General features: G+C 37.8%; 1 protein-coding gene and 1 long non-coding RNA gene across 4 annotated transcripts; one reads left to right on the forward strand and one right to left on the reverse strand.

The window, feature by feature from the left end:
• The first annotated feature begins 16 nt into the window (after positions 1 to 16).
• On the forward strand, positions 17 to 7032 carry LOC106951943 (uncharacterized). Of its 3 annotated transcripts, none has more exons than XR_001425892.1 (5): positions 17 to 725; positions 847 to 922; positions 1077 to 1163; positions 1699 to 2028; positions 2891 to 7032. XR_001425892.1 is itself a non-coding variant. In XM_015039737.1 (5 exons), exons 2-5 carry the CDS (start codon positions 868 to 870, stop codon positions 3301 to 3303), a joined length of 843 nt encoding a protein of 280 aa, XP_014895223.1. In that variant the 5' UTR covers positions 23 to 725; positions 847 to 867; the 3' UTR covers positions 3304 to 7032. The 3 variants fall into 3 exon arrangements, 2 of the variants coding, with proteins under 2 accessions (XP_014895223.1, XP_014895224.1); XM_015039737.1 differs by having other exon boundaries at positions 23 to 725; positions 1119 to 1163; XM_015039738.1 differs by lacking the exon at positions 1077 to 1163 and having other exon boundaries at positions 26 to 725.
• LOC106951944 (uncharacterized) lies at positions 2869 to 9005 on the reverse strand. Its single transcript, XR_001425893.1, has 3 exons — positions 8896 to 9005; positions 8749 to 8752; positions 2869 to 2879 (listed from the first exon to the last, which is right to left on the reverse strand). It is a non-coding gene; the product is annotated as an uncharacterized LOC106951944 (long non-coding RNA).
• Positions 9006 to 11022: the final 2017 nt, after the last annotated feature.

An 11022-nucleotide genomic window follows, 5' to 3' on the forward strand; every position in this document is an offset into this window, starting at 1 on the left:
GCGACACTGTATTTGCCTTAAGATTTGCAGTTTGTTGTACAGCCATGAGGAAAGCTCACGAACTTCAATCAGTTTAGATTTATGAGTGAACAAAGTAACTTCCTGCTCCTGCCTGTATGCCAAGTGAAGGAAAGCAAGTCAAAGCATGTGTGTGTGTGCGTGTGTGTGTGTGCTTGGGAGGGAGTGTTGGGGGAATTTACAACTACTTACCAGAAACGAGTCATCACTTTAGAAGCTGACACAATGAAGGTCTTCACAAAGTGCAAGTGGCTCTTTAATATATTACAACATTTCCCCTTTGGCCATAATGAGAAAACTAGGAGAAGAAAAAAAACAACTACAGTATCAGCATAAAATTTTTGGCAGAAGAATTAGCACAACCTCAAAGGAATCATAGAAATCTCTAATTATGTCTTTCTCTTACTGCTAGATGAAAAGGCTTTTCACTCTTAGCCTCTGATTTCTCCCTCTCTCTCTCTCTCTCTCTCCCTCTCTCTCGCTGTCTCTCACTTTCTCTCTTCGCCTCTCTCTCTCACATGAATACACACATCATTTGCGATCTCCTTGTTTTGAAGGTCCAGTTCATGTCCTCCTGAGCGTCAAGTCGGCAGGCATCTCTTTATGATTTTGTAATGATTAACTTTACGTCCATAAAAAACGTGGAGAAACAAAGAACTCTGGGACGAGCAAAAGAAGAAGTGAAGAGAAGAAAACATCCTCCACAGGTCTGATCTGTTCAAGCTTAAGACTTATCAAGAATGTGGTTTTGAAATCACAATTCGACTTCATGTACTTCAGTGTGTGTTTACAGAGAGCAGCTCTAATTGAAACCTTCCTATGTTGCAGTGAACTGCGGGACGGTTAACAATGGAGCTCACGGTTTTGCTCTTCCTTTTACCTGCATTTACGCTCACAATGCAAGGTAGGTGTACGATCCGTCCTCCTTGACTTCCCAGAGTAAAAAAAAAAACAAAAACTGGAAAGAATGCAATCATAGGAACAAGTCAGTTGTATTTATATGACTTTATGCATGTTTTTTTTTAATTTTTTTTTTTATTGTTGTCGTGGACATTCAGCCCACATTTCATATAGGTTTGTGGGCATTTGTTAATCCACAGCTCTTTTACGGTCCTGCCATGGCATTTCAGTCACCCTCAGCCCAGGTATTTGACTGGACCACTGCAACAGTTTAATACTTTCCTCCCCTTCAGTTGTTCTGCTGTAGATTTGCTGCTGCGTATGGAATCCTTTTCTTGTTGCATGACCCAGTTCAATGTGAGTCCATGAGTCTGACAGAGAGCATCAAGAACAAGAAGATCTGTAAATATTGGCTTATAATAAACACTTAGAGTGTCAGATAGAGCTGGTGTTTTTTTTAGTAATTTCTTCAAGTTGAACTTTCTGTAAAAGGGGAGATTGACAACTGGCCAAAATGTTCCCCACGTTTATTGGCACTAGGAATTGTTTTTCAAAAGTCATCACAAATGTCTTTCAGTCTTGACACTGGGTTTCACATCAGTATGATCCACTAACAGACTTGCACAATCCCTGCTTTTATAGTGATCAGTCATTAACTGCATTTGACTCGCAGCAGGAACCTTTCCTCCGTAACTCAACATGATTAACATACTAATACACAACATACAAGCACACACTTTTTTTTTGTTACTAACCAAATATCTACATGTTGACTTGCAGACTCTGTAAACTTGGAGGTGAGCCCCGAGATATTCGCAGAGTGTGGCAAACCGGTTTCCCTTCACTGCAACTCTTCATCACCTCAGCATGGACTATCAGTCAAATACATGGAGTGGTCCCACGGCAACATGTCTTTATGTTCGGTGGACAGCGAACAAACAATAACCAAATTACAAAGACACTATGAAAGTGACTTCGACTGCAAGTACGAAGATGGACGACTGTCCCTGGTGTTCGAAAGAATGCTGCCTCTGCAGAGCGGACAGTACAGGTGCAAACTGCGCTCCAACAAAGGAGTGGCAACTGAATACACAAAGGTGCAGCTGCAAGGTCAGAGTCTATGCTTTCACTTTTCTGGACGGAATTTTCTGAAAGCAATTGTGGTAAATGTTTAAATAAAGTATGGCATTCAGTCGTAGATTCTTTTATCATTCCACTGTTTTTAAATTTCTTGAATTTTTGTGAAAAAGTAACTGGGAATGTGTAGGAGCCGTAGGAGATGTGTACAATGTCGTCATGGACACAGTAAACGAGAGTCTGAGTCTCGAATTCAGCACCAGATGACAGATTGGTTTGCCGATCTGTTGCTGTCCAGTTTCCCTGAGGCTGTGAATGCAAACTGTGGCCTCAGTGGTTCCTGGTCCAGTATTCCGCTTTTGTAGCTCATTTGCTTTAAGGACTTCCATGTTTGTTCGGTCATGGGAATCACACTTTGGTTTTAAGGAGTAATTATTTAACCCCTGGTTGTCTTCTTGGATCTGTGGAGGGGCTTGCTGTTCTTTCCTGACCTTTTAAAGAGCAGCAACAAGATTTCTTTTGTGGACTGTGAACTGTGACAAACTGGATATTTTCTAATTTTTGCATCATTCTCTGTTAACCCAACAGATGTTTGTGCATGATAATTGCTGTAGATTTGCAGTTTCTAAAACACTCTGGCTCCAACAAGCATACCCATTAAACACATAAATCTGTTTTCTCCATTCTGGCAAAATGTTTTACCAACTGTAGATGCCTAAATCCACTGACTTCTTGTCATGGATGGTGCTTTCATTTGAGTCAAGAAGCTGTTAACCATGTATTTTTAATAAATTGACTATTGAGTGTTAATGCAAGATACATTAAGAACTTGCACAATATTTGAGAATATGATGTGGAAAAAGCAATTTCATCACATTTCTCATCTTTTCTTTAGAGTTCTGTGGGAATGTGGAAGCTGTTTTAAGGAGTGATGGTCCATCCTGCATCTTCAACCACGTCTATCCAGACGGGGATGTGCACTGGTTTCACGACTCTCGTAACGTCTCGGACGGGTCCGTGATCCAGCACACTGCTAAAAGTATCGACAAACACGGCTGGATGATCATACAGAGTTGGTTGACTCTAAACGGTACATCAGAGAGAAGTTCACACAAGCCATACAACTGTTCTTTGAAAAGTTCTGCTTCTGGGAAATACATTGCAAGTACTTTAGTTCAGAAACATGAACGTAGGGCCGTTCCAGGTGCTATAGGGTTCGACCGCTCTGCAGGAAACAGAGAGAGCTCACAGCAAGCTGGGAAGATTGCTTTGGCTATTTTAGTCCCACTCATTTCCATGTTAAAATAATGAACTGTGAAAAGTAAAAACTCACTCTGGGGAATGATAAAACGTCAGAGTGAATGATTAGTAATCTGTACCATCATTAATAAGAGGGTACTCAGAATCTATTAAAGAACTGTGGCAACCAAACAGATGGGTGAGTCATCTTGCCAGGCTGGAATATTTCTAATTCTACCTTTTAATTCTTGGCTCAGGTAAACAAGAAAATTACAGGCTGTTCAAGTGTGATAACAAGGATGCTGATAATTTTAAACTATAAAAGCACTTGGCTGGCAGAGAGCGTTAGATGAGGGAACAGGGCTTGTTGGATTCCAACACACAACTTGGAAATACACCTACAGAAAGCACACGCTAACAGTCTGGCTGCTACAAACTAAGTTAATGTCAGAGTAATGAGTTTTGATAGCTGGGCAGTGCGGGAAATAAGTATTTTTCAAGCTTGCCCGCTGAAAAATGTAGAGGTCTATAATTCTGAGGTAAGGTGATTAATTGTAGATACTTTTTGAACAGCATTTAAAATATATAGAGAAAATTGCATTGTATGGTTGATAAATATTTTATCAATTACCAACCAGCAAGACATCAGGCTTTCACAAATCTATTAGTTCATCTTTTTTTAAAAAAAAAAAAATCCCTCCTATAGTCCTTTCATTACCTGTGTTAATTACACCTGTTGGAACTAGTTACCTGTGTAAATGACAAATGTTCACAAACTCAATCAGATCCCAACCTCTCCAGCAGGGGAAACACCAAAGAGCAGTCTAAGGACAGGGACAACACTGTAGATCTTCAAAGAACTGTAGAAGGAATGGTCCTGAGGACGATAGGCAAGCAACTTGGTCAGAAGGCAATAAATAACTGTTGGTGAAATTATTAGGAACCTGAAGAAACACAAGATGATTGTTAATTTCCATCAAACTGGGGCTCCATGCAAGTTCTCACTTTGTGGAATAGCAGTAATCATGAGAAAGGTGACTTGTCAGCCTAGCCTTAAAGGTTACCATAGTAACACATTCTGCTGTCATGGATTAAAATCCTGCAGTGCGTGACCATCTGATTGATCCAGAGGACTCATTGGTTCAAATGAGACCAAAATAGAACTTTGTGACATGAACCCCATCAGCCTGAGTATAAACCTAAGAAAACCATCCCATGTGGGTGGAAACATCATGCTTTTCCTGTAAAACTCACTGGATAACTTTACCTCATTGAGGAAAGGATGTATGGAGACACCAACCGTGACATTTTGCCTTACAAACGCCTTGGTTCAGTACCACTATTCAAGATGGATTATGCTACACTGATGGGCCTTTCAGCATGACAACGACCTGAAACCTCTGCTTTCTTTGTAAATGGAGAAACTTGAAAAATATGTGGCATATCAAATACTTATTTTCCACACTGTAAGTCTTCAGACCACATATCATTTTAATAATATGCTTTGCATTGCAAATGCTGATGTAATAATAATGTGGGTGATTGACTCCACTGTGCATCACTCTCAGACGCACAGATATGGAGGATAAAATACTGTAAATATTTTATAAAAATACACACGCACTGTAAATGATCAGACCCGTTCGTGGTATGCAGAACGATGCTGCCCTCTGGTGGTCCAATAGTTTGTAGCATCAAATTAAAAACAGAATAGAAATTTATGTTTCATTTATGGAAAACTAGTGCATACTTGAGCGTAGCAATCATCATAGGTTCGTATGTGATTTCTTATTGTTCACCAAATTACATTTCAGTAACAATATAGCCGTTAAAAATATTATTAGAGACATAATTTCCCCATTTATTTATATTTTTTGATGAACTCACCAGCAAGACTATGCTACACTGATGAACCAGAGGCTATAAAGGGAACATTTTTGGATTTATAAGTAGTTCTACTGAGTAGTGTATTCATTGAAATCCACTAATCAAACCCAAAACAGTTTGTCACAAGTCTCTGTTGTGGTTAATTCATTTCCTATTTTAATTTTGAATTAACTCAATTGAACAGTGATGCACTGTTGTTGTGAAATATGAATAAACTGAATTAAGTTAAAAATGTTTCCTATATCCGAAGCTAAAGATATTTGATCCAATCGGCACCGTTGATTTTAAACTGAACTGATTATATAAAAAATGCTGATTAAATAAAACTGGCAGTATACACATATAAATCTAGTGCTGCTGAACATGAGTTTTGCCCTTGTATGGTCTAACATTTCTCCAACTCAGCCTGATTTTCTTCGCTAGACCACAAGTCAACATGAATAATGATTGTAATATACAGTGTCCACACTAAAATTGTATTATCCTGGCTGATATGAAAGTAGGTAAGTAGCAATTATACATCATTTAGTACTCTTGGAAAATATTGTAAAATCCCTTGTTAGAACTGAAAACAGCTAAATGGCCAATAGTACAACATTAGTGCAGCTGTAAGTGGGTGAACTGCAAGTAGACCCACAATTTAAATGCTTTCCCACAGAATCAGATGCCAGGTCTTATACTTATTTGGTTTGAAGAAATGTAAGAGAGTGTTTGAATGATGGAGAATTTGATATGGATTGATATAGATAAATAGGAGCTTTTTTTTTATCTGTTTGCAAATTTTACTTTGTTTAAAACAGTCAGCGAAGGTAAAATGACAGTTTTAATAGGCCTTCACCATGAAGGCAAATGTAGCTTCAGGGTAAAAGCTCTTATTTTCTAACGCTTCAGTGCTCCTTGTTCCAGTCATGATAGCTCTCTGCCTGTGATGTCACTGAATAAAGGGAAAGGTTGAGCTTTTAAAGGCCAGATTAGTCACACACATGGGATGTAGCAAGACTGTAGTGCAGCTCACTGTGAGGAAATACTTCAAGGTGACTTTTACCAGTGCAAGGTGCACAGATGCATCCTAACATACGTACAAACTAACATTGAGTTTTAACCCAGATCTCTTAATGTTTTTTTTTATTTCTAAGCAACAAGTTTCATCAATATCTATAACTAGCCTTTGAATAAAAAATAAAAATCTAATATATATATATATATATATATATATATATATATATTATTTTCTGAGCTTAAATTGTGCAAAGAGGGGATTTAATCATGGGTAAATTACTTAATCTTGTGATTTTTAAAAATAATATGTTGCATGTTTTCTGATTGTTATTTTTTTATTTTGTATATTTCTTTTAGTTGTGTGTAACTGCTGTGATTCTTACTTCTGAAGACATGAGAAATTAGTTCTGTATTATTTTCTCCTAAATAACTTTATACCACTGGAGGCCAACATACTGCATAATATCTTGTGGCTTAAAATGTCATTCAAACTTAGAGAGATTGTCAGTAAATCGATAAAGCCATATTCTAGTCACTGTTAACTGTAAAGAGGAAAATGTGTGAAACACAATTTGATCCTTAAATAAATCTTTAAATAGCTTTAAGGAAACTTGTGTAATATTTTGCTGTGGGTCAAAATCAACCTTTAAAAGAGTTTTTTAATTTTAAATCTGCTGATGCTTTTCTGAAATGTTTCACAATGATAATAAGTTGCATCAGTGATTTTTTTTTCCAGTGCCTGAGTGAAATGATAAATTGCATATCAGTTTTGTAAATTCCTATCGTCCTGGGAATAATATTTTCAGTCACTTTCTTAGCTGGCACAAATAAAAGACTGACTGGTAATGTGTGGAAAAGTGTGATTCCTTTCACGGATGCCATGCAGAATTAAAGTATTCTGGCAACACTAAAGGGAAGTTCTTCTCTTTTTGCATGGCTCCCCAAAACAGAGCCGACTGTTTCAGCTTCCAAATCTTAATCTATTATCATCTTTCACCTCATATTTTAGCTTAACTTGGTAAATGTAAACGTTTCGAATCTTAATAAATCCGTTTTCCATAATTTTAGGTACTTCTTCTGTTACGAAAGCAGTCATTCTTTCTTCTTGTGTTATTTCAACCTTTAATTTTTTTTATACACAAAAGCAAATGAACAAAACATTGCTTTGTCTTGTTTTTAATCAAAAACGGACCAAAAATAATTGTGCATGTATGTATATATTTCAGTTTTAAACATTGCATAGAGCTGCAGCATTCACCTGCGACCACCAGATGGAGCAAACTCGCCATGAAGCAGATTTTGTAGCTCCAGACTGAGAATCTTGTGATCTTGGGTACAAGATGTTCACGGTCTGTTGACAAGTTTAAAGCGCCGTTCTTGATATGCAACGATTGTATTTCTTATAAGGCAGGAATAATTTTACAACACAAAAACATGGATGCAAGTATAGATATTTATCAGTTTACAGTCTTTTGTTTTTACTGCACTATTTCTTAACTTTGTGCAGCTACGGTTGCCGTTGGTGCAGGTGAAAATTGCTGTTGCCAGACTTTAAGGATTTGTCATTTGTAAGCTAATAAAAAATAAACCTGCATTTTTATAAGGCTCCCTGCGGCTTTGTTGCCTCGTTTCTGTGTTTGAGGTTTCGCCTGTAAGCACCTCATCTGGCCAATGTACACAGTGGGGGTTGTTAGGTCAGTTTACAATGACAGGAGTGTATGCTAGGCTTCTGGTCAAGTTCCTATGGCAACTGAGAGGTTCTTTTACCGTCTGCCCCATCTTAATTCGTGTTTGCGTGTGTGCACTTGTGTGTGTGTGTGTGTGTGTACAGCCAAATATCCCAGTGGGGTGTTATCTCCTCCCAGCAAGGTTTGCCTTATCGCCCTGACAGCCGGCTGGTTGAGGTTCAGCAGAGTGGCCTAACTAGGGTACATACAGATGAGCAGCAGGGAGGGGGAACCAAACGTATCGAAACAAAGATAAGAAGCCATGAACGATGGAAACGGTGAGCAGGGATGGAAGGATGCAACAGAAGAAAAAAGTGGAGGGACAATAGAAGTGGATCACAGAGATAAGAGCCAGTTTATGTCAACAAACCGCAGAGATTTACATGAAGCACTCACTCATAGCCTTTTACCAAACATTACTGCAAGTATGAGATAAATCTGGACTAATTGTCCCAACCTCTCAAGTCTGTACTGTTCAGTGTAAATAGTAATAGTTTCTGCAGACTTTTCTACCTGAAAGCATACACCTACTGAGCAATCTACCCACACACAATATGCACATTTCATTCGAAACAATGCTGGATGATGAGATTTTGAATCCAGAACCAGTATTCACCTTGGAAAACCTGTTGTTACCTGGCAACATGTAATGTGGAGTGTTTTGTTGGTAAAAATGACATGCTTCATAGCGATGTAAATCCATAGCAGGAACTGTGCACACATGTTGATTTCCCTGAGCAGCTTCTACATGTATAGAAAATCCAAAGTGAGGAACACACAGTAGTTTCTAAATCGAAGGGTAAAATTACACAAATTAATGGAGAGGAAGAAAAACATACACCAATCAGGTGTGGCCCACCTGCCGTGTTTGTCTCCGTTTGCCGACAGCACAGCCCTGGACTTCCCTCGGCTCCTTGTGGATGGTGATTGGTGGGAGTCTCTCCTCACTCCTTCAGGGTAGTTGTGGATGTCCTGGTGTCACTAATCTCCTTCTTGCCCTGTCACTAACTGTCACAATAACTTGGTGTAAGGGTTTAGAAAGACAAACCAGAATAAAATGGGAAAATGTATAGGTAAATATTAGTAACTGTTACTTCTGACTGCCACTTTGATTTTGATTTTTTTAATGACAGTAGGACTCTAAAGTTTCAAGTGTTTAGGGGTAGGAGTTTATAAGTTCTCACTTCTTCCTACCCCATTTTTGAGCATGATATGTTAACTGAAACAAAAAAATCTGTATTTTCTCTTCTTTCTTATGCACTTCTTGTTACTGTGCACTATTTTATTTTATATTTGTATCATGTTCGAATAAAATTTCATTTCATTTCATTTCACTCAGTTTGTGAGGACGGCCTGATGTAGGCAGATTTACACACTGGATCATATTCCTTCCCGTTCTTGACGATTTAACTGAACTCCAGGGGATGTTTGGCACCATAGAGGTTTTTTTTTAATCCATCCTCTGACTTACACATTTCAGTGACCTTTTCTCTGATTTACTTGGAGTGTTCCTTTGTCTTTGTGCTGTAATGGTAGCATGAAGTACAAAAGAACCCTAGTAAATACTGATTAACCAGGATTCCTAGTTAATCAGGAGTACTGATTAACCAAGGGGATGGACCTTCCAGGCGCAGCTGTCTTTACACTACAGTCACTTGAGACACGCTCTCTGCACTTAGGTGGTTTTAATGCCACTCATTGTAAGGACTACTGTCAACCAACTGGACCTCTGTTGAATTAGGTTAGTCAAATGAGATGAGTATTTATGGAGTCACTTATTTCATGTTACACATGGAGAAATTAGTTTTCACTTTGACATGAAAGAGTTTTTCCTTTGTATATTCTCCAGATAAAATAATGAAGAAATAATCAGCAGCATTCATGTCACCAATCCTTGGACATAATGTTATTCCTGATCAGCGTATTCATAGGGAAGGATTTTCAGATATAGTGAATATAATTTCTGCCATAATCAACTCTTCTTCTTATCTATGTAGTCAATCAGGGAGTATTACTAAGCTGTTTTTTCTGATCAAACATAACTGCTTTATTCTCTTTTGAAGATTCTTTGTAACTTGGAAGGCAACAAGAGGTTCAATCATTTCACAGTGTTCAGTGTGAATGCACACCCCTCAAAGGCTTTATACAACAGCTCTACAGAAATCCATACACGAACATCTCAGTGAGAAAACTTCGTTTGCATTCACCTCTGAGTATTGACATGCAAAGTTACATAAGGAGAAGCTGCAGACGTAGGTGCTAATAAAAAGAAAGATTATCTCAGGGCTGATTCTCTGTATTCACAAGTGTTTTGGATCATTGGTGAAAAACGTCGCCTCAGTGAGATAAAAGATGATCTTCTACAACAACTGCAGCATTCTGTGCACTGTGGTTTGGTAACAAAATAGTCCAACTGAAGAGAGTTACGTCTGGTGAAGACATAAATACACACTCAATGGAACGATTTTCAGGAATGACGACTCAAAAAAAGGGGTATTCTGAACAGACTGCAAATCTGAATAAATACATACATTTGAAATACTTTATTTTCAAAATTATATCAGGGCGTTTAACAGCACGTTTTCTCTGGAATTGATTTTGCCTCTTGGCCAGACGTAAACCTGCTCCTTGAGTCTGAACTACAAAGTGCAAAGGAAAGGGGTCATAAAGGATGGATTTTTTTTTTTTTTTTTTTTTGAAGTTGCATCATTAATGTATTGGCAGCACGTTTTGCTGTTTGCTGTGCATTTCCACCTGACAACAGTAGATTTTGTCGTTTTATTGATTTTGGAAGCAGTACAAGTAGGAACTTTTTTCATTACGTTTCATTCAGTATTTTAATAGAAATATTAAACATTTTGTGCGATTATAATCAGGGTGTGTAAATAATTCTGAAACTAATTGTATTTATAAATGGATTTAGTAAACACTAATTCGAGAAACATATTTCTTTTGTAAATTATTCCAGCCACCCTGTACCTTGTGCATTTCCCGTTTACTCTTGTAAAGCTGTTAAATGCTGGACTGTTTAAATGTAGAGCTATGAAATCTTTACACAACCTGCGTCTGGAGTCCTGATTGGTGTGATATATAGAGTTAAATATCTATTTCATGATTTGTTTACTGTTTATTTAACAGAAATGTATTTAACTAGAACCCATGTAACATAAATTCA

Source organism: Poecilia latipinna, unplaced genomic scaffold (assembly GCF_001443285.1).
Source record: "Poecilia latipinna isolate Pla-1442-1.1 unplaced genomic scaffold, P_latipinna-1.0 Scaffold481, whole genome shotgun sequence".
NCBI classification, from domain to species: Eukaryota; Metazoa; Chordata; class Actinopteri; order Cyprinodontiformes; family Poeciliidae; genus Poecilia; species Poecilia latipinna.

Bases quoted from the DNA above. Each gene is read 5' to 3' on its own strand.
- LOC106951943 (XM_015039737.1), top strand. From the start codon at position 868: ATGGAGCTCACGGTTTTGCTCTTCCTTTTACCTGCATTTACGCTCACA. The intron at 1,164-1,698 runs GTATTTGACTGG...GTTGACTTGCAG, and splicing joins TTCAGTCACCCTCAGCCCAG to ACTCTGTAAACTTGGAGGTG. The intron at 2,029-2,890 runs GTCAGAGTCTAT...TCTTTTCTTTAG, and splicing joins CACAAAGGTGCAGCTGCAAG to AGTTCTGTGGGAATGTGGAA.